Below are 24,006 nucleotides of genomic sequence, written 5' to 3' on the forward strand. Positions count from 1 at the left end.
GTGTCTGGGGAGGAGCCAATCACAGAGTACTTGTCCTGGAAGATTACTGACAACAACATTAGTGGGTAACTTACATTTTTTCCCAACAAATCATGGTGGTTTTTCTATTATTATAATCATAGTGTGTGCTCATGACAGACAGAATTGATGCTTAGCTGATGCCAGTATTTGCGGTTGATGGAGACATTTCTCCGTACTCACATGTGGCTTCCGATGCTGTAGTAATAGTGCTGCTGCAGCTGACTTAACCTGGAAGATTACTGGAAACAACATTAGCGCGTGACTTACATTTTTCCCCCAATAAATCATGGTGGTATTATCACTATTATAATCATATCACGGTGTGTGGTTAGGACAGACAGAATTGATGCTTAGCTGATGCCAGTATTTGCTGTTGGTGGAGACATTTCTCTGTACTCACATGTGGCTTCCGATGCTGTAGTAATAGCGCTGCTGCAGCTGCCGCTGTTTGTCTGGACAGTGATGGTGTAATTTCTGCCCGGCAACAAGGATGTGAAGATTGCTTGTGTAGATGTGGTCTGTATTGTGTTATTTACATCTCCAGTGACACTGACATTATAAGAAGACACATTTCCTGTTGGTGTCGTCCAGTTCACTACCAGAGAATTCACTGACTGATTATTCCTCACTGTGACAGCAGGAGTCTGTGCAGGGACTGAAGAGACAGCAGTCACAACATGTTCAGTAACATCATTATGTGCAGGAATTGAAGAGACAGCAGTCACAACATGTTCAGTAACATCATTATGTGCAGGAACTGAAGAGACAGCCGCCACAACCCGATCAGTAACATCATTATGTGCAGGAACTGAAGAGACAGCAGCCACAACACATTCAATAACATCATTATGTGCAAGAACTGAAGAGACAGCAGCCACACCACATTCAATAACATCATTATGTGCAGGAAATAAAGAAACAGCAGCCACAACACGTTCAGTAACATCATTATGTGCAGGAACTAGAGAGACCGCAGCCACAACACGTTCAGTAGCACCATTATCTTCTAAGTAAATTCAAAAAAAGAATATAACAGTTGTGTTATGTAGAATAGGTTTAAAAGTAGTCTCATCTGCATAGGTAGCTGTGTAAAAACGTGTAACAATCTTCTTAAAGAAATAGCATAAAAAATAGCTTCTAAAAGAACTTTTTGCTAGCATCTTCACAGAACTTAATGCTGGAAAATTAATAAAGTAAATTACTAGAATATTACGCATATTACCCCTTCTCTGTCACCTCTTCAGCATCTAGAACTACGTGTGGGAAAATAACTTCTGGCTTGTCTGTCTTCTCTAAAGATTGGTAGGCTTAGGCTAGTGCAAGTTATGAGCTTTCAGCTCCTACTTTTATAGTGATTGGATGCAATATAGCTACCTAATTTGGAATTTCCATAAATCTCTGGTTATGGTTGGCTGAGATTCCCGTGCGTCACTCGTTATATTGTTTTGAATACCTAAGATTGTTTACAAATTACTTATTTCACTTTTCTATGGGAATGGGCGTAGTTTGGGATGTTTACACATACTGACATTTGCTTCTCAGGTCATTTTTGACGCAGTTGATTAAAAATGGATGTCACCAGCCCTCGTCTGCTGATTTGACTTATCTGTCCCACACATTTGGACCTTAAACATAAAAAAATTTAATTCATGATGCATTTCTCATAATGTGTCCTTCTGCTAATTAGTTTGGAATGTGTCTGTCCTTTTGCAGACATGAAATCGGCCATGTTGACCCAGAAAATCTGTGAATTACAGATATAGTAATGTAATGCTTATTGAAGTACACAGGGCTTCTAATATACTCATTTAAATATAAAGCATAGTATATAATTCTTCTTAAAACAATTAGTCATATAAGATAATTGCATATTAAAACTTAATAATTTAAAAACCTTTTATATTATGAACGAATAAATGTAATAATTTCCACCAGCAGATGTCACTATTTAATCATTTTCTATATTAACTTTATGAAGAATAAACCCACCAGGTGCATTATTGTTCTAAATATGGGACAACCTTGCAATGTTTATTGTTGACATTCCACTGGATATTGATAGCCAGAATCCAGAATCTAGCAGAATCCATCTTTTAAATGTAATTTAATGTAATACATTATATTATATTTAATTATAGGGTTTAACAATAATTATTTCTTTATTTAGAAGGAATGTATCTCTCTACAATATAAAATGGCAACATCGCTTCTTAAGACAATGGTATTAAACTTCAATTTTTTTATGCTTTTCATATTTTGACTTTCTCCGGCTGGGAAATGTTATCCTTTGTTGCTGGCTGTAATGACCTTGTAACAAGTACATGTCAACAATCTTCTAGTTTACAAGTTAAAATAATCTTATGAAAGTTTCACTGTCTCGAATGAAAATTTTCAATAGTTAGCTAATAGACAAAAGTCACAGAGTAATATTGAAAGTGGTACCCTAACACTACAGTTTACACTGAATTGTGTATATACATATGACAGCTTTTCCTGCATAAATAAACCGCTAGAATTCTGACACTCCAGCCTACATTGTTTATGCTGAAAATGATGAAGCAGGAAATGGCGAAATGCTCAAACTAATGAACCCAAAAGCTCTTCAGCCCATCCGGTATGCAACCCGTTACACTGCCTTATTTCCACTTATGTTTGCTTGTCTGCAATATCACTTCCGCCATCACTAAAAATCCAGTCTGGAATCGTTGGTTTCTGTCTTAAGGCCGGCTCCATGCCGATTGGTGTGGACGCGGTAGCAGCCCCAGGACTGCCTAACGCCAATCGGCGTGCAGTCCCGAGGGCATGTTTTTCAGGAGATCACATGCGCTTATGCGCACGCATCTCCGCTTGAATGCCTCCCAGCGGTGATCACCGCTAGGAGACTGTTAGACAGTGAAACCATCATCTATTTACATAGTACAGCGCTGCCATCTACGGCAGCACTGTACGGGGTTCCCCCTAGGACGCACGAGAACAATCAGCTCTCATTGGCTGAAGCCTACAACAGCCGATCGCTATCATAGGCTGGCTGGGGGGGGGGGGGGGGGAGAGGGTAGGGAAAAAAAAATAAAAAAATAGTAATATTTACCGTTTTTTCTTCCAGAATATAAGACGCACAAACTAGAGGGAAAAAGTGGGTGCGTCTTATATTCCAAAGGTCCGGTATTTTGGCCCCAAAACATACTTACCAGATCCTGCCACCGCGATCCTCTCCTGCGCCTGACTGCCGCTATCTGAGGGTCATCCAAGGGTCCCAGCTGTGGCCATCCGAGGGTCCCAGCCATCCCATCCAGTATCCCGGCTCTTGAGTGTCCCAGCCACCGGATCGTCTTCACTGCAGACTGCAGCCATGCGGTAATCACGTGCTGCCACCCCACCGACATCCTCCATAGTAACGGCGTCCTCTTCATAATTACAGTGCCCCCTTCTGTGTGACGAGCGACGCACATGCGCCTAATGTCATGCTTGACCCCGGCGCACGTGTGCCGCTCGGCACGCAGAAGAGGGCACTGTAACTACGAAGAGGACGCCGTTACTATGGAGGATGTCGGCTGGCTTGCAGTGCATTTTTAATGCATGGCTGCAGTCTGCAGTGAAGAAGATCCGGCGGCTGGGACACTCAAGAGCCGGGATACTGGATGGGATGGCTGGGACCCTCGGATGACCACAGCTGGGACCCTCGGATAGTGGCAGTCAGGCGGAGGAGAGGATTGCGGTGGCAGGATCAGGCGAGATGCAGCAGGGGCAAAGTGTAGTGTAGTTTGTGTTGGCTGCAGGATTTAGTTAGTGAAATGTAGTGTAGTGTAGTATGGGTTGGCTGCAGGAGTTAGTTAGTGAAGTGTAGTGTAGTTTGGGTTGGCTGCAGGGATAAGTGTAGTGAAGTGTAGTGTAGTTGGTGGTGGTAGCAGGGGTTAGTGAAGTGTAGTGTAGCAGGATTTAGTGTAGATGGGCAGTGTAGCTTAGATAGAGACAGTTTTGGGGGTTTAAAGGTCCATAAGATGCCCCTGCACCATAGACGCACCTAGGTTTAGTTTGTTTTTTCCCTTGATTTTTGCCCTCTAAATCTAGGTGTGTCTTATATGCCGGAGCGTCTTATATTCCGAATAATACGGTATTATTAAAGAATGGAAATAAATATTTACAAATAATAAACATCCTGGGAGCAATCCTTGAAAATCCAACAGAGAGCTCTGTTGGTGGGCAAAAAAGGAAAGGGGGGGAATCACTTGTGGACTGAGTTGTACGGCCCTGCAGCAAGCCCTTAAAGAGAGTCTGAAGCGAGAATAGATCTCGCTTCAGACCTCATAGCTAGCAGGGGCATGCGTGCCCCTGCTAAAACGCCGCTATAGCGCGGCTTAACGGGGGTCCCTGTCCCCCCAAACCCCCTCCGAGCAGCGGGGGAGCGCCTCCTGGTTGGGGCAGGGCTAACCGCCGCAGCCCTGCCCCATGCGCGTCTGTCAGACGCGTACCTCCGCCTCTCCCCCGCCCCTCTCAGTCTTCCTTCACTGAGAGGGGCGGGGGAGAGGCGGCGATGCGCGTCTGATAGACGCGACTGGAGGCAGGGCTGCAGCCGTTAGCCCTGCCTCCAGAAAGATCAGCTCCAGCGACCTTTTTCCGACCCAGGTTTGCGGGGGGTGGGTTGGGGGTGAAGGGACCCCCGTTAAGCCGCGGGATAGCGGCGTTTTAGCAGGGGCACACGTGCCCCTGCTATATATAAGACCTGAAGCGAGATTTAGTCTCGCTTCAGTGTCTCTTTAAAGCTGCAGTAGTCTAATTAGTGAAAAATGGCCTGGTCACTAGAGGGGTTTAAGCACGAGGTACTTAAAGTGGTTAAGGATTGGTGTACAACCAGCATTTATAGAAGGTGGTCCAGAATCGCTGATCAGTTTCTCCTTATTTGTGTTAAACACTTCAGCCTGCAGGTGTTTTCACCTTGAGGACAGAAGCAATTTTCCCATCAGTGCTCCTCCCATTCACTCGCCAATAACTTTATCACTACTCATCACACGTAAATTATCTATATATTTTTTTTCTTGCCACAAATTAAGCTTTTCGTGGGCGATACTTGTTTTCAGTAATTACTTTATTTTCTATGCATTTTATAGGCAAATACACACACACACACAAAAAGAAAAAAATACAATATTTCTTCAGTTTCACCGCCTATAGTTTTAACCCCTCTAGCGGTATGGACGAGCCTGGATCGTCCAGCAAAAAGATGCTGAAAGCGATATTGACAAGTCAGGCTTGTCAATGCCGCCAGGGAGATTTCTAGCTTCTCTGTCCCGCCGGCTCTGCTTTTTTCACTTCTGTGGGCTTCCCTAGGAAGGCTGGAAGCATGTCTGCACACTGTGGGTAGCGATCTGTGCTACACACAATGTGCAAACCACGCATCCAGTCATCCTGGGGAAGCCCATAAGCAGAAACCGGCAGAGCAGAGAAGTTGTGGGCTTCCGTGCAGTTATTCCCCCCCTCCCTCGGCCCACCCGCAGTGACCTCCCTTCCCACCCTCCCTACTGCGATACCCCCCTGAACCCCCGCCACAGCAATCCACACCCCTCTCCTCTGGTCCCCAGTGCTAACAGGAATGTGGATTACTCACCATCCATCTATTCAGCAGCAGCCGCACAGCCTCCTCCGCAGAGTACAGCTCGTCTGTGAACAGTACCAGGTCGCGGCTTGATGACGTAATCAAGCCGCATCCCAGTATTGTACACAGACCGGAGCTGTAATCGGTGGAGGAGGGTGTCCGGCTGCCACTGGATAGATGGATGGTGAGTAAACCACATTTCTGTAAGCGCCAGGGAGGGGAGAAAGAGGAGCAGGAGGGGGGTGCCTAGCTATACTACAAGCACCCAAACCTAGCGATACTACAAGCACCCAAACCTAGCTATACTACAAGCACCCAAACCAAGCAATACTACAAGCACCCAAACCAAGAACCCAAACCTAGCTATAATACAAGTACCCAAACCTAGCTATACTACAAGCACCCAAACCTAGCGATACTACAAGCACCCAAACCTAGCTATACTACAAGCACCCAAACCAAGCAATACTACAAGCACCCAAACCAAGAACCCAAACCTAGCTATAATACAAGTACCCAAACCTAGCTATACTACAGCACCCAAACCTAGCTATACTACAGCATATGGTACCTAAACCTAACTATACTACAGCACCTCTACTATACTGCGGCACCTAAACCTAGCTACACTGCGGCACCTATACCTGTCTACCTATACTGCAGCAATTTAGCCTAGAAACTACCGATTGGAAGCTTTGATTCCAATGTGCACCCTGCGTCACACTTCTACTTACCATTGGCGTGCTGATCCCTCGTCATGTACCTTTGATTGCTTCCCTAGTGTCTTCTTACATGTCCTTCGGCGGATTTGCTTATCCCTCATGCTCCCTGGCGATCAGTGTTGATGACGCCAGGTTCACGCAGCATCATCAACATCAGGCGGCAAACCAATTTCTTTTTTATTGAATTCAATACAATAACCTGTATTGAATTCAATATTTAAAAAAAATGATTACAAAAAAAAAATGCTTGAAAATTATTTAAAGTTAATTGAACCACTTTTTGCATGGAAATCCTGGGGAAATTGGATGCTAGGGAGGTTAAAATAAGCAATGCTACTATAAATAAAAACCACCCATTTTATTTGCCCATTAGTCGCGGCTATCGCAACATTTAAACGATGTCCCTAGTACAATGTATGACGACAATATATTTTTTGGAAATGAAGTGTATCTTTTCTGTGTTTTTTTTGTGTCCTATCAATTGTAAGCCCTTATGTACTAAAATAACAGTAATATACCCTCATGACAGTAATATACCCTCAGTTGGAACTGGCGCTCTTCCGGGGCAGCCACGGTCACATAGGCTCTCGACCTTAGGCTTAATCTTAGCTTATTTTAGCTTAGTTACTGTAGTGTTTAGTACTTTGTCTATCTTTCCTTTCGTGTTTAGTCGTAGTTTAGTTTATTTTAGTTTAAATAGCTTAATTTTCTCCCGGAGCATTCCTAGGAGCGGAGCAACACTGCTCCTACCCGGCAGTGTGATTACCTTCCAGGACCACCCACGTGCTGCCCAGCGGACGTTCCACCAGTGACCAGCTAAGGTGAACTGCCTCACCCGAAGGGGCCCAGAATCTCCCCTCCACGGTCCACTGCAGAGGACTGCTCCACCTGAGGACTCCAGCGCCCGCTCGGAAACCGCGCTGCTCCACCGCCCCACCGGAAGACACCGCCAAGCAGCCTCCCAGGCTCCCACCCGGGCAGTATCCATCGCCCTCCAGTCCCGCTGCCACCATCACCTGTGTCGGCGAAGAATTAGCTCCTCTGCCCGACTTCATCTCCTCCACAGGGCCACCCACGTGCTTGCCGGCCTCCATCTTGGCCTCCACAGGGCTCACACTGCCGAAGGTGGCACCGCTGCACAACATCCTGCATCAGCGGTGCATATCTCCGGGTCCCAGCCTAACTGCTGCAGTCCTCCCTCCTCCTCCATCGGTATCGGAGCTCTGTCTGCCTGCCACCTCGCTCCAACGCCAGCCTCCCATGCTGAGGCACACATCTGCAGGTCCCTCACGGAGCTCTGTCTGCCTGCCACCTCGCTCCAACACCGGCCTCCCATGCTGAGGCACACATCTGAAGGTCACCCACATGGCCCCCTGTACAGATACTTCTATTGCTGTCCTGCACTGGCCCGCAATCCCAGCCTCCACAGTCATGCACTGACCTGCCTTCCACTGCCGAGGACTGCTCCATCTGAACAACTGGCACACCAGGGAATCCGGGCCAGGTAGCTGCTCTCTTGGACACAAGGTGAGACCCCCACCTGCTATATACTGTGATTGCCTGATATGATGATCTACTAAATGAATTAATGTTCCACTGCCTGCTAAATTGACACTATGGGGACAAACCCCTGCCCGCACGATTACTATTATCTATACTCTAACCACACCTACAAACTGCTAATTGCCCCTAACTGCTAACTTTGATCCATAACCTGTATATCTGTGAGAATAACGAACCGATTAACTACTGCCAGCATAACTGCCTTGACCCTTGATCATGCCATGTTACTGCTATGAACACTGTATTACTGCCTGTTGCACTACTGCCATGAATAGTGTACTACTGTACTGAACTGTTGCTGCATAACTGCCATGACCCCTGAGCCTCCGCCTGCATAAATGCTTTAATCTACTGCTGTATTTGTGCAACCTCCTCCATGTGCTGCCTTTTGCCCAGCCAATGCCTCACACCCGTGCTGCGCTGCTCAATCTGTCGATCACCAGGAACCCAGCTTAGCCTTTCCCACCACTTGCCTGGGCACCCTGCACCCTGCCTAGGTTCCAAGCCCCTCAACATGCCCCGCATCCCCGGTGTGTCCCTATCACCACCACAGGCCACAGCACTCATAACTATGGGAACGGAGTCAGCCTCACAACACATCACCATCCTGACCAGAGAGGAGCTCCTGAAATGGGAACCCCCTGCCAGAAGCAACCTACCAGAGGGTGACCCCCTGTGGGACGCAGTCACTGAACACATCAAACATCTTACAAGCAGAACTGGAAGTGCCCCAAACAAACGTTACAGAGGGAGTAGAGCTGGTGCACTGGTGAGACTCAGGAGGAAAGGCCTTCGCTCCTCCATTCCTGCCATCCTGCTAGCGAATTTCTGCTCTCTCCCCAACAAAGTGGACGAGCTGCTCCTACTACTTGGCAGCAAATCCTCGATCGGTAATAACACCCCGGTTCTCTGCTTCACGGAGACCTGGCTAAGTGAATGTGTCCCGGACCACTCCCTGCATGTACCAGGCTACAACCTCCTCCGCGCCGACCGCGACCCTACGCTCTCTGGGAAAAAGAAAGGAGGTGGCATCTGCTTTTACATAAACACTACCTGGTGCACCAATACCACCATCCTCAGCAAAGTCTGCACCCCAGAAGTCGAGTTCCTAGCCATCATCTGCAGACCACAGTACTCCCCCAGGGAGTTCTCATCGCTCATTTTCATTAGCACCAAAGAGGCTCTGCGAACACTCAGCGACAGCATCTCACGGTGGGAAACCACCCATCCAGAGGCCCTCTTCATCATCCTGGGCGACTTCAACAATGCAAATCTGCGTCAGGAGATGCCCCGCTACAAACAGCACATACCTGCCCCACCAGGCATCACAACACCCTGGACCACTGCTACACGGTCCACAAGGACGCATACAAGGCCACAAGGAGACATCAAGATATTGCTACACCTGTCGCAGTCCAGGAAGAAGAAGTTCTCAAGCTACTTCGCAAGCTCAACCCCCGGAAAGCTTCAGGCCCGGATGGTGTTTCATCCAACTGCCTAAGAACCTGTGCAGATCAGTTGGCCCCAGTGCTCACCTCCTTGTTCAAGAGGTCACTAGCGGAAGGCTCAGTCCCCTCCTGTCTCAAGAGGTCCACAATCATACCAGTCCCCAAAAAGCCAGGCAGCACAGACCTCAACAATTTCAGACCCGTGGCTTTAACGCCTACCATCATGAAGGTCCTAGAACGGCTAGTCCTCGCTCATCTCAAAAGCACCGCCGACGCACTGTTAGACCCTCTCCAATTCGCATACAGGGCCAACAGATCCATAGAGGACGCCATAAACATCAGCCTAGCATACATCATGGAGCACCTCGACCGGCCTGACTCCTACGCCAGAATCCTGTTCCTGGACTTCAGCTCGGCCTTTAACATGATCTGCCCAGACACCCTGGTTGATAACCTGGCACAGCTCGGTATTGACCCCACGCTTTGTGCATGGGTCAAGAGTTTCCTCACAGACAGGACCCAACAGGTCAAGCTCAGCAACTGCTCCTCCAGCGTGAGGACGACCAATACAGGGGCACCTCAAGGGTGTGTACTGTCCCCGCTTCTGTTCTCCATGTACACCAACAACTGCACCTCTTCCTCGGACTCCATCAAAGTCGTCAAATTTGCCGACGACACAACGATCATCGGCCTCATCAACAGCAACGGAGAGCGAGACTACCGCAGTGAGATAGAAAGAATCTGCAATTGGTGCAAGGACAACAATCTCGTCCTCAATGCAACAAAGACTGTTGAGCTGATTGTTGATTTCAGGAAACACCCTCCTACTCCCCCTCCAGTCTACATAGGCGAGACCGAAGTCTCCATAGTATCATCGGTCCGGTTCCTTGGCACAACCTTATCCACTGACCTTAGATGGGGGCAGAACACTATCAAAATTCAGAAGAAGGCACAGCAGAGGCTATTTTTCCTGCGCCAACTAAAAAAATTTGGTATGCCTCGGGAGCTGCTGACCAGCTTCTACACCGCCACCACTGAGTCTATACTTTGCTCCTCAGTCATCGTCTGGTATGCTGGTGCAACGGCGGGTGACAGATATAAACTACAAAGAATCATTAGCGAGGCAGAAAGGATCATCGGATCGCCCCTGCCACCTCTCGATCTCCTCCACACGGCTAGGATGAGGAAGAGGGCCACCAGGATCTCCTGCGACCCCTCCCACCCTGGCAGCCGCTTCTTTGAGCACCTCCCATCCGGCCGGCGCTTCCGAACTATCCCATCCAAAACCACTAGGCGCAGGAACTCTTTCTTCCCCCAGGCAATTCTACTGCTTAACAACTCCTGACTAACCTCCCAGTCTGCAATCAGCATGCTGACTAGGTGGTGCTCACTGCTAATGTTGCTAGTACGTGTAATTATAGCTGTAAATGTCCTTCAAATGTATTATGCTGTTAATGTTGCCAGTATGTGTAAATTGTAGCCGTCTATGCGAAATGTATTATGCTGTTAATGTTGCCAGTATGTGTAAATTGTAGCAGTCTATGTAACATCTACAACTGTTGCTGTGTACTTTGCCTAAGCCATGTGTACCACAAGCAATTCCGAGTACGGCACCACCGTACTTTGCGAATAAATCCTTCTTGATTCTTGATTCTTGACATACATATTAAAAAAAAAAAAAAAGAAGGTCCCCAAGTCAACTATTTATGGATTATTTTTTTCTGTCTTTTTTTCTTTTTGCTTGGTAACTGGGGTGGGGGGGGACTAGAGAGGGGGCTTTGGAAGTGATTTAATTATATATATATATATTTTTTAATAAATAAAATCTGTGCAGTGTAATTTAACTTTTAGCTTAACTTTTTGCCACTAGATTGCCAAGTGTTTTTTTTTCCCCTGTTCATTCACATTTATTCTTATGAATAGACACAGCCGCTGATTGGGGTCATGTCCATTCATTACCGGCACTGTGATTGGTTCCCCAATTGCATTTTGCTACCAGAATACACGCCCAGATAGGCTTAAGTGGTTAAACAATGTATTTTGTGTTTTACACAATAATCTGTCATGCAAAATACTCATAATTACAAACATTTTAGTAATGACAAAGTTTTCACCACTAAAACGCTCGTAGTTATAGAAATGATGGTAATTAGGAAAAATGTGTGTATAGTCGTAAATATGCAACATTTTGCAATTTTTTTTTGTGATTATGATTTTTTATTACGATCATAATGGTAATTATGAAAATAACACAAAACTTCACAAATCCTAATTAGCACATTATGGTAATTACTAGCCGCAGGTAGTGCCCGGCAAATTTATCTGTATTAACATTAGGGGAGCAGCACCACCTGTTACTTCTGGTGCCACATGTGTCATCCGTTTAACGCGTGTGGTGCTAATAGCGTGACGGAGCTGCTCCCTGGCCTTAGTTTCAGTAGAAATTGTTGTGCGCCGTCTGCAAATGGTAAATTTAACGACCTTTTGTGCATCAGGTCCAAAGAGCTGTATTCACTACTCTACTATAGCTCAACTAACATTATAAGCAAAATATATAGTGCCTTCAGAATTAGTATTATTCATCAAGCACGACTTGATCTTGCCCAGAATTGGTTTTGGCACAGGAAAAAAAAACAGGGCATAAGTAGGAAGTAGTAGAAAAAACAGATTGCAATGACAACAACTAGGGTCTTGCAAGTTCCTACAGCAGCTTATTGGCAATAGATTTACAATCTCAATAAACTACAAACAAGGTTCTGACAACAGTGGCCGCAGCCTAAGGGGAAAAAGAGGGGGGTGACTTCAGGAAGGAGAGAGTTCAAGAGTTTGAGAACTGATGGGAATAAAGTGTTCCTATGCCTTGAGGCCCTGGTGGCGATGGCCCAAAATCACCGGCATGATGGAAGCTGACTGAAGAAGCAGTAGCCTGGCTGTGAGGGGTCGCCGTCAAGCTTTCTTGCCCTGAAACCCAGTCTGGAATAGTATAGGAGATCTAGTGGGGAGGGGTTGTCCAATTATCCTCTCCTCTGATCTGATGACCTAATGAAAATTGTACTTGTCGTTGGCAGAGGAGGCGGTGTACCAGATCAGGATGAACAGAGAACTGATTCTATAGCGGCAGAGTAGAAGGACCTTAGGAGTACCTGAGTCATACCAAATATCCTAGTTGGCGAAGGAAGAATAGTCTCTGCTGGGCTTTCATCTGAGTCAAGGCAGTGTTGGCCTCCCAGCTCAGGTCATGGCAGATGGTTTTGCCCAGGCGAGGAGGCAGTAGCCACAGCCGGCCTTTGACCTGAGCGGCCGGAGCGATCGCTCAGGGCGCCGGGCCGCCGGCTTCCAGAGGGGGCGCCGCGCCGCTCTCCTGCAAACCTGGCCGCATATTGTAATTTTTTTCTTACTTGCGGCGGCCGGCGGCTGCGTGCTCCAGCTTGGTTGCACGCACGGTCTGTCTCCCTCTGGCTCCGCCCCCTGGTGCCGCTGGGGGTGATGGGGGCGAAGACCAGCAACTGCTGCGGCCTCTTGGAGGCAGTGTAAGAGTCTCCGCCCCGCGATGATAGGAGGATGGAAGCGCGCGGTGTGCCTGTGCCAGCCACCCTGCCCTGACCTGGCTGTGACAGTGAGTGTGACTGTCCTCGAGACCTGGGCTGGCCATCTCTCCATGACCACCAGTAAAAGTAAGGCTCCGCTCCCCAGGACCCCAATATATGCTGTTGTTGTGTTACAGACTAAGCATATATATATATATATATATATATTACACTAAGTGGGGGTCTGCCTATATACATACACACTAAAGGGGGGATCTGCCTACAAGACTAGTAGCCTATATACACTAAGGGGGGGGGGGGGAAATCTGCCTATAATAGGCAGATCCCCCCCTTAGTGTATATATGCTACTAGTCTTGTATATGTAGGCAGATCCCCCCTTTTGTGTGTATATATATATTAGGCAGATCCCCCTTAGTGTATATATTATATATACACTATTTATTTAAGTATTTATATAGCGCTGACATATTACGCAGCGCTACACAGAGTATATATTGTCTTGTCACTACTAACTGTCCCTCAGAGGGGCTCACAATATAGTCCATAGAATAGTCGTATGTGTATGTATATTTTCCATGTATCATAGTCTAGGGACAATCTTTTAGGGGGAAGCCAGTTAACTTATCTGTATATTTGTGGGAGGAAACCGGAGTGCCCGAAGAAAACCCACACAGACACGGGGAGAACATACAAACTCCTTGCAGATAGCGCCATGGCTGGGATTCGAACCGGGGACCTAGTGCTGCAAGGCGAGAGAGCTAACCACTACGCCACCGTGCTGCCCATACACTAAGGGGGGATCTGCCTAATATATATGCACTAAAGGTGGGATTTGCCTACAAGACTAGTAGCCTATATACACTAAGGGGGGGGGGTCTGCCTATAATAGATAGATCCCCCCTTCGTGTATATAGGCTACTAGTCTTGTATATGTAGGCAGATCCCCCATTTAGTGTATATATAGGCAGATCCCCCCCTTAGTGTATATATCTTCCTATATATACACTAAAGGGGGGGATCTGCCTATATATACAAGACTAGCAGCCTATATACACTTAGGGCCCTTTTACACTTAATCAGTTGCTCTCAGTTAAAACGGAAAGAAAACTGATTTTCAAAGTAAGTCTCATGTGTTCCTATGGCTCGTTTCACACTTAAAGCGTTTTAACTGAAATCTTCTTCCCAATGCACTGCTATGGAAATAAACGCATACTAACGCATAACAACTGATTAAGTGTAAAGGGGGCCTAAGGGGGGCATCTGCCTATAAAAAAGTGTGGGGGGGGGGATCTGTTTTGACTGTCTATATACACTTAAGGGCGTATCTGCTGCCTATATACAGTTAGGCGTGTGTGTGTGTGTGTGTGTGTGTGTGTGAGTGCGTGCGTGTGTGCGTGCGAAGAGGATGAATGGGGGGGGGGGGCACCAAAATCTGGTTACGCTCAGGGTGCTGTGAAACCTAAGGCCGGCCCTGGCAGTAGCTGGGTACTCTTTCAACTTCAGTGCCGTAAATAATTTCCATTCCTGGCTAGCTTGCACAGCATTAGTCAGCAAGCAACAAATGTTATAAAAGCAATGCATGCGTTGTGTGTACAATATGGAGCTACATTATGGGGTTGATTCACTAAACCGTGCTAATTCATAGCACGGCCGCTCTAGGGTTTTGCACGCGTCATAACGCGCATAACAGTTTTCATGCGCAAACGAATTTGTGTTTGCGCGTGAAAGCCGTTACGTGCGTTATAATGCACGCTAAACGCTAGCACGGCCGTGCTATGAGTTAGCACGGTTTAGTGAATCAACCCCTATGTATATAACAGGTGTTGTGTAGTATGCCTGTTAAACTTGTGTTGCTTGCACACTCAGTAACTCAGGATAACAGTTAAGGGCTCCGCCTCTGACACAGGAGACCAGGGTTCAAATCTCGGCTCTTCCTATTCAGTAAGCCAGCACCTATTCAGTGAGGAGACCTTGGGCAAGACTCCCTAACACTGCTACCTCCTACTGACTGTGCACTAGTAGCTGCCTTGCAAGTGCTTTGAGTCCGACAGGAGAAAAATGCTATAGAAATATTAGAATTATTATCATCTTACTAATGTGGTCGCAAGAAAAGAATGTTTGATTGGCTATGCAATCTGAGGGCAAATGTAGCAATTTATCTGTCCTAGATCGGGGGAATAATCAGGATAACCTCATTTTGTGAATATTGCTTCCAAAGGATATAATATACTTACTTGTACAGTCAGTTATTGCCAGAAGGTCTGATAGGGTGACATTATCAGCAGCTACTGTATATACAGTGAATGTATACGTCCCTCCTGGGTTCAGACTGGTTATTGTAGTGGATGTATTGGTCACTGTGGTATTACTCAGCAGTGCAGATGATGATGGGACATTAGTCAGCACTCTGTAGGTATAGCTGCTCTGATAGTCCAGACTGCTCCAACTCAGCGTCACAGAGGAGGTGGTCTTATTGCCGACAATGAGAGATGTTACCACCAGCGGCTCTGAAACACACACAACATAACATATTCAGCAAAGCATTTACTATCTATTACTTATACACAGTAGAAGAGACATCTGGGTGTAGCATAAAAATCACCTCCTGGGAGATCTTATTGTTATTATTTTCAAAGCAAATGACAGAGTTCATGAGGAGGTCAGATCTGGGGACGGTTTGGTGATTCTGAGGTCAGTAAAGTGATGGATGGAAGTGGCCCTGACAGCTGATGACATCACTTGGCAGTATGATGAACCTGGTTGGATGTCAGGGTTATTATTGGAGAACAGTGCGGCAAATTGTGTGTTGTCACAATGATACCACAAGAGGGAGCTAGGGAAATGCATTGCAGCACAGGGAACACTTGCAACAATCAATATTACATGTGACTATCGTTTACCCTCCCCCCCTCCCCCTTCCCATTCATGTCACTGGTTAGCACTTATTTTTATCTTCGCCCGCCCACAGAGACTTACTTGTGACCACCCATCCGGTGACAGCTGTGCTCTGATACCCCCGGACTCCCACTGTCACCACTGAGATGGTGTAATTAGTGCCAGACGTCAGGTTCTGAAGGGTGACATTCGTTGTGGTACTTGTAGTGCTCCCAGCAATGGCAGATGGAGAGGAGGACTTCCAGTAAGTTATATTATAGGATTTTGCCACATTGGTCATATTTGCTGCTTCTCCCCAGGATAATGTAGTGTTGTTTGTTCCAATTCGATTAAAGGTGATCATTCCTGGTGGAGTGGGATCTACAAAACAAAGACATGCTTCAACTAATACAATAATACAAGGCAAAAAAACTGTACTCATACTTAATACTGAAGCTAGAAAAAAAATTATGATATCATTAATTTGTTGCGTTGTACGGATAATTACTAGAACATTAGTAGCAAAGAAAATAGTCTTATATTTTTATTTTCAGTTATACTTTTTAACCACTTGCCGACCGCGCACTCATACCGCGCGTCGGCAAAGTGGCAGCTGCAGGACCAGCGATGCAGATCTGCGTCGCCGGCTGCATGCTAATTAATCAGGAAACAGCCGCTCGCGCGAGCGGCTGTTTACTGTCATTTCACGGCGGGGGGCTCCGTGAATAGCTTGCGGGCCGCCGATCGCGGCTCGCAGGCTAAATGTAAACACAAGCGGAAATAATCCGCTTTGTTTACATTTTTACAACGCTGCTACAGTAGCAGCGTTGTAGTAGATCAGCGATCCCCGGCCAATCAGCGTCGCGGGATCGCTGTCACATGACAGTGGGGAGCCTGTTAGAGGCTGCACAGGACAGATTCGTTCCTGTGCAGCCTCTGATCTCTCGGGGAAGGGAGGGAGGAGAGGGAGAGGGGGAATCCTGCGATGGAGGGGGCTTTGAGGTGCCCCCCCCCCGCCACCCACAGCATGCAGGAGCGGTCAGACCCCCCCAGCACATCATCCCCCTAGTGGGGAAAAAAGGGGGCGGTCTGGTCGCTCTGCCTGTCATTTGATCTGTGCTGGGGGCTGTAGAGCCCACCCAGCACAAATCTGAAAAAACAGCGCTGGTCCTTAAGGGGGGGTAAAGGCTAGGTCCTCAAGTGGTTAATAACATTGCATCATTCTCTAATATTGCAGTTTGAACACTACTCAGCATTCTAAATGATTTGACAGAGCAGGCTAGTGAACTTTTGAACTGTTCTCTGCAGGAAAAAAAAATACAGTGCCAGACACTTGAGATAAGCTTCAGAAGACAGAGCTCTGTGCAACTTTGAAAGTCATGGAGCTCAATTTCTTTTTGCATAGATAACAAGTGGAGTTTCTTCCTGTACTGGAAACAATATCAGACTTAAGTCTCTGCCCCTAATGTTCTATTTCTTAGCTGTACTAAACATATAAATCATTATATCATATTTTTTTTCTTTGCTTCCGTGTCTCTTTAAAAGCATCCTAGCAGCACTAAGAACAGAATAATGACTGAATCATCAGTGAAAAGCGAAACTTCTATGGTGCAGTTCATCGGTTGGTCTGCACTGCAAGACGTTCGCCCATCACACAGTGCTTTGCCCCCCGGTACCCAGACCAGTGCTTCTCTGCCCTTCCCCCACTCACTCACTCACCCACACTGGAGTTAGGCTAATGTCACACCAGTGCAGAGGGCTACAGGATGGGCGGGCTACAGGAGAGCAGCCCTCTGATTGGTTATTCTAGTACGTTACGTGACCATATACATGCCATAGGGGTCATGGGGTACATGCCCCCCGGCAGGGATGGATGGACAGGCTGACAGACAGGTGAGCGCGCTTTGCTGCCAATAGGCCCCGGGGAAGCACGTTCTTATATGGGAGAGACCTGGGGGGGGGGGGGGGGGGGTGAATCTACTGCCGCTCCACCGTTCACCCAACTGTCCGCTTTCAAGCAAAAGCTTTCAGTTTAGAGCAATTGATGGATTTGATTGATTTCACCCAAGAAACGATGACCAGTATCATCAGGAGGGCATGTTAGGGCATTAGTCTCCATCTCATTTGATCACAGTGATTGAATGTGGCATTGACAAGTGTATGGGCAGCTTTAGTTACTTGATAATGTTGTGTCCAGTGATCTTCCACGATAAGCGTCCTCCTGGTGATCCGTCAGTGTGTTTCTAATATTATATAATATTGCCCTCCATGTAAGATGTGAGTTGCTGATGTCCTGGAGGATCATGCCCACCTAGTGGGGACAGGAAATTTGGGCCCCCACTAGTGGCGGAAGTTTGGGCACTGTCATAGGTGCCCAATGAAATACCGGCATTAAGGGGAAATTTGGGCACCCGCATCACCCGATAAATATTGGGCGCTGGGGCCGCTTGCAATGCCTATGCTGGTGTCCAAAAAAATTATGGTTGTGGGTGGTTAAGGTAAGGCGTGGGGGTTGGGTGGTTAAGGTTAGGTGTGGGGGCATGGTGGTTAAGGTTAGGCATGGGGTTGGGTGGGTTAAGGGTAGGCGTGGCACATGCATGTTTTTGGTTAAGCATGGGGGCTGAGTGGTTAAGGTTAGGCGTGGAGTATGGGGGTTATGGGTAGGTGTGGAGGGTGGTTAAGGTTAGTAAGGGAGGGTGAAGAAGGTTGGGGATGGGGGGTGGTTGGTTAAGGATAGGCATGGGGGATTGCTGGTTAAGGATAGGCGTGGAGGGGTGGTTAAGGTAAAGCATGACGGGAAGGTGGTTAGGTTAGGCATCGGTAGTGGGAGGGTTCAGTGTGAGAATAGGCTTAGGTTCAGCTATAGTAAAATATCGGAATATAATACCAATATTTTACTATCACTCTTACACTTTAATAGTAAAATATCAGTACAAAAGCCCGCCTAGTCTGGTTCTTTCTATGGCACTGAGGGTGGGGCTAATGGTATGGTAATTTTATAGGGGAGTGTTTCCTGTGTCTGGGGAGGAGCCAATCACAGAGTACTTGTCCTGGAAGATTACTGAAAACAACATTAGTGGGTAACTTACATTTTTTCCCAACAAATCATGGTGGTTTTATTATTATTATAATCATAGTGTGTGCTCATGACAGACAGAATTGATGCTTAGCTGATCCCGGTATTCGCTGTTAGTGGAGACATTTCTCCGTACTCACATGTGGCTTCCGATACTGTAGAAATAGCGCTGCTGCAGCTGCCACTGTTCGTCTGGACAGTGATGGTGTAATTTCTGCCCGGCAACAAGGATGTGAAGGTCACTTGTGTGGATGTGACCTGTATTGAGTTATTTACATCTCCCATCACACTGACATTATAAGAAGACACATTTCCTGCTGGTGTCGTCCAGTTCACCGCCAGAGAATTCACCGACTGATTATTCCTCACTGTGACAGCAGGAGTCTGTGCAGGAACTGCAGAGACAGCAGTCACAACATGTTCAGTAACATCATTATGTGCAGGAACTGAAGAGACAGCAGCCACAACACATTCAGTTACATATTTATGTGCAGGAACTGAAGAGACAGCCGCCACAACCCGTTCAGTAACCTCTTTATGTGCAGTAACTTAAGAGACAGCCACCACAACCCGTTAAGTAACATCATTATGTGCAGGGACTGAAGAGACAGCAGTCACAACACGTTCAGTAACATTATTATATGCAGGAACTGAAGAGACAGCATTCACAACATGTTCAGTAACATCATTATGTGCAGGAACTAGAGAGACAGCAGCCACAACACAATCAATACATTATTATGTGCAAGAACTGAAGAGACAGCAGTCGCAACATGCTCAGTAACATCATTATGTGCAGGAATTGAAGAGACAGCAGCCACACCACATTCAATAACATCATTATGTGCAGGAAATAAAGAGACAGCAGCCACAACACGTTCAGTAACATCATTATCTGCAGGAACTGAAAAGACAGCAGCCACAACATGTTCAGTAGCACCATTATCTTCTAAGTAAATTCAAAAAAGAATATAACAGTTGTGTTATGTAGAATAGGTTTAAAAGTAGTCTCATCTGCATAGGTAGCTGTGTAAAAACGTGTAACAATCTTCTTAAAGAAATAGCATAAAAAATAGCTTCTAAAAGAACTTTTTGCTAGCATCTTCTCAGAACTTAATGCTGGAAAATTAATAAAGTAAATTACTAGAATATTAAGCATATTACCCCTTCTCTGTCATCTCTTCAGCATCTAGAACCACGTGTGGGAAAATAACTTCTGGCTTGTCTGTCTTCTCTAGAGATTGGTAGGCTTAGGCTAGTGCAAGTTATGAGCTTTCAGCTCCTGCTTTTATAGTGATTGGATGCAATATGGCTACCTAATTTGGAATTTCCATAAATCTCTGGTTATGGTTGGCTGAGAGATCCGTGCGTCACTCGTTATATTGTTTTGAATACCTAAGATTGTTTACAAATTACTTATTTCACTTTTCTATGAGAATGGGCGTAGTTTGGGATGTTTACACATACTGACATTTGCTTCTCAGGTCATTTTTGACGCAGTTGATTAAAAATGGACGTCACCAGCCCTCGTCTGCTGATTTGACTTATCTGTCCCACACATTGGGACCTTAAATATAAAAAAATGTAATTCATGATGCATTTCTGATAATGTGTCCTTCTGCTAATTAGTTTGGAATGTGTCTGTCCTTTTGCAGACATGAAATCGGCCATGTTGACCCAGAAAATCTGTGAATTACAGTTATAGTAATGTTATGAATATTGAAGTACACAGGGCTTCTAATATACTCATTTAAATATAAAGCATATTATTTAATTCTTCTTAAAACAATTAGTCATATAAGATAATTGCATATTAAAACTTAATAATGTAAAAACCTTTTATATTATGAACGAATAAATGTAATAATTTCCCCCCCTCCCCTGTGTTGGTGGATGACCAACCAGAGTATGAGATTGAAAAGATTCTGGATTCTCGCCTGGTGCAGAATTCCGTGCAGTATCTGGTCCACTGGAAGGGATATGGCATAGAGGAGAAATCTTGGGTGCCAGATTGCTGCATGCATGCGGAGGATTTGAAGAAAGAGTTCCATGATTTACATCCTGGAAAGCCTGGTGAAAGGTGTCCGGAGTCCACTCCTCGGGGCGGGGGGGTACTGTGAGAAACAGCGGAAAAGCCGCCGCATGTTCTGGCAGCAAGGCGGCTGTTTCCGCGTCTGATGCGGCGGTTTGTCCGCGTCAGCAGGCGTCTGGTTTGTCCGGAGCTGGTGGTGCCCATGGGCAGAGTGGCGTGGGGGCCGCCGCATGTTCTGCCAGCAAAGCGGCGGATTCCGCGTTCAGTGCGGCAGGTTCCCCACAACATCATGCGTCTGGGTTAGCTGGACCTAGTAGTGCACACAGATGGAGAGCTACGTGCGCGCGCCGCTAGACAGGCTCTTTATACCAATAGGAGGAAGATCAGCTGATCGGGACGGTCAGCTGATTCCTGCTCGGCTATTGATTGGTTGATGGGAGCTGGGCGGCGCTGTGGGGTGCTTTACTATATATATCTCTTGCTGTTCAGTTGCTGGTTGTCTGGCGTTGCGAATGCTTATTTGTTAGCACTCAGACCCTAGTCAGATCTTTCAGTGTGGTGGAAGGAGGAGGACCTGGGAATCCACACTTAGCCAGTTACTGTATATCATCTCACACCTCAGACTAGGCCTTGTTCTGATCTCTGTTATGACCTGTAGCTTTCCTGACTATTCTTCTGATCTCTGATTTGGTACTTTGCATATCTGATACTCTGTTGCCGACCCAGCCTGTCTGACCTTCTGGCTGTCACCCTCCGCAGGGTGTCTAGCCTTCCCAGAGGCCCCCTGCTCTTCAGAGGGGACACTGCTCCTTATCAACCAGAGACCCCCTCTCCAGGTGTCCTTGACTGCAGTAGAGTCTTCTCGACTTATTGGACCACCTGCTACCCCGGTGGTCCAAAGGGTACTGCACTAAAACACTTACACTCTCAGGTGTCTAGAGGTTAGACATATTTGATTATTGGCGATTCTGCAGATCCCCAATAATCAGGTATATCTGTATTCTTGGGGATACTGCAGATCGCCAAGGATCAGATTCTCTCTCTGGTTGCTGACACCTATCGTTACAGGTAATTATGAAAATAACACAAAACTTCACAAATCCTAATTAGCACATTATGGTAATTACTAGCCGCAGGTAGTGCCCGGCAAATATATCTGTATTAACATTAGGGGAGCAGCACCACCTGTTACTTCTGGTGCCACATGTGTCATCCGTTTAACACGTGTGGTGCTAATAGCGTGACGGAGCTGCTCCCTGGCCTTAGTGTCGGTAGAAATTGTTGTGCGCCACCTGCAAATGGTAAATTTAACGACCTTTTGTGCATCAGGTCCAAAGAGCTGTATTCACTACTCTACTATAGCTCAACTAACATTATATAAGCAAAATATATAGTGCCTTCAGAAGTAGTATTATTCACCAAGCACAACTTGATCTTGCCCGGAATTGGTTTTGGCACAGGAAAAAAACCACAGGGCATAAGTAGGAAGTAGTAGAAAAAACAGATTGCAATGACAACAACTAGGGTCTTGCAACAGCAGCTTATTGGCAATCGATTTACAATATCAATAAACTACAAACAAGATGCTGACATCAGTGGCCGAGGCCTAAGGGGAAAAGAGGCGGGTGACTTTAGGAAGGAGGAGTTCAAGGGTTCAACAACTGAGGTTCCTATGCCTTTGAGGTCCTGGTGAAGATGGCCCAAAATCTCCAGCATGATGAAAGCCGACTGAAGAAGCAGTAGCCTGGCTGTGAGGGGTCGCTGTCAAGCTTCCTTGCCCTGAAACGCAGTCTGGAATAGTATAGGAGATCTAGTGGGGAGGGGTTGTCCAATTATCATCTCCTCTGATCTGATGACCTAATGAAAATTGTATTTGTCGTTGGCAGAGGAGCCGGTGTACCAGATCAAGATGGAAGAACAGAGAACTGATTCTATAGCAGCAGAGTAGAAGAACCTTAGGAGTACCTGAGTCATACCAAATATCCTAGTTGGCGAAGGAAGAATAGTCTCTGCTGGGCTTTCTTCTGAGTCAAGGCAGTGTTGGCCTCCCAGCTCAGGTCATCGCAGATGGTTTTGCCCAGGCCAGGAGGCAGCAGCTGGGTACTCTTTCAACTTCAGTGCCGTTAATAATTTACATTCCTGGCCAGCTTGCACAGCATTAGTCAGCAAGCAACAAATGTTATAAAAGCAATGCATGCGTTGTGTGTACAATATGGAGCTACATTATGGGGTTGATTCACTAAACCGTGCTAACTCATAGCACGGCCGCTCTAGGGTTTTGCATGCGTCATAACGCGCATTACAGTTTTCATGCGCAAACGAATTTGTGTTTGCGCGTGAAAGCCGTTACACGCGTTATAATGCACGCTAAACGCTAGCATGGCCGTGCTATGAGTTAGCACGGTTTAGTGAATCAACCCCTATGTATATAACAGGTGTTGTGTACTATGCCTGTTAAACTTGTGCTGCCTGCACACTAAATAACTCAGGATAAGTTAAGCCCTTATGGCTCAGGTTTGTCCATTGCCCTTCCTGCGCACTGAAATCAGTCATGTTTCTGGCTGATTCTATCGTGCGTGTACTTTGCACTAGTGTGCGTCACTTATTAGTGACCCGAATAAATAAATTGCACGATTTACTTATTGACATGATTTGCAACTCCTTAACTCAGGTCTCCCTTTATACATATCCTCTAACAGGGTGTATGTTTCTTCCAGTTATCACGTCCACTTACCTGCAAATGCCCTCTTACGGATTATGGTTAAAATAATTTCCTGTAATGCTAGGGGCCTAAATTCCCCAGCCAAACACAATAAAGCCTTCCTTGATATAACTAGACATAACCCAGACATTATAGGTTTTCAGGAAACCCACTTTTCCCTTTCTTCCACACCTAGATGACTGGATGGTGTAATGGTTAAGGGCTCTGCCTCTAACACAGGAGACCAGGGTTCAAATCTCGGCTCTGTTCAGTAAGCCAGCACCTATTCAGTGAGGAGACCTTGGGCAAGACTCCCTAACACTGCTACCTCTTACTGAGCGTGCTCTAGTGGCTGCCTCGCAAGTGCTTTGAGTCCGACAAGAGAAAAATGCTATAGAAATATTAGAATTATTATTATCTTACTAATGTG

At 46.4% G+C, this 24,006-nt stretch overlaps 1 protein-coding gene across 1 annotated transcript in view; it reads right to left on the minus strand.

Moving 5' to 3' along the window:
- The window catches only part of LOC137537964 (receptor-type tyrosine-protein phosphatase beta-like), a 421,053-nt gene that overhangs the window by 375,162 nt on the left and 21,885 nt on the right, over positions 1–24,006 (minus strand). The window contains exons 5-7 of the mRNA XM_068259888.1: positions 15,870–16,148; positions 15,128–15,400; positions 422–676 (exon numbers count right to left, since the gene is read on the minus strand). Coding sequence (XP_068115989.1) covers positions 422–676; positions 15,128–15,400; positions 15,870–16,148 — 807 coding nt within the window. The remainder of the gene's footprint in view (positions 1–421; positions 677–15,127; positions 15,401–15,869; positions 16,149–24,006) is intronic.

Source organism: Hyperolius riggenbachi, chromosome 11 (assembly GCF_040937935.1).
Source record: "Hyperolius riggenbachi isolate aHypRig1 chromosome 11, aHypRig1.pri, whole genome shotgun sequence".
NCBI classification, from domain to species: domain Eukaryota; kingdom Metazoa; phylum Chordata; class Amphibia; order Anura; family Hyperoliidae; genus Hyperolius; species Hyperolius riggenbachi.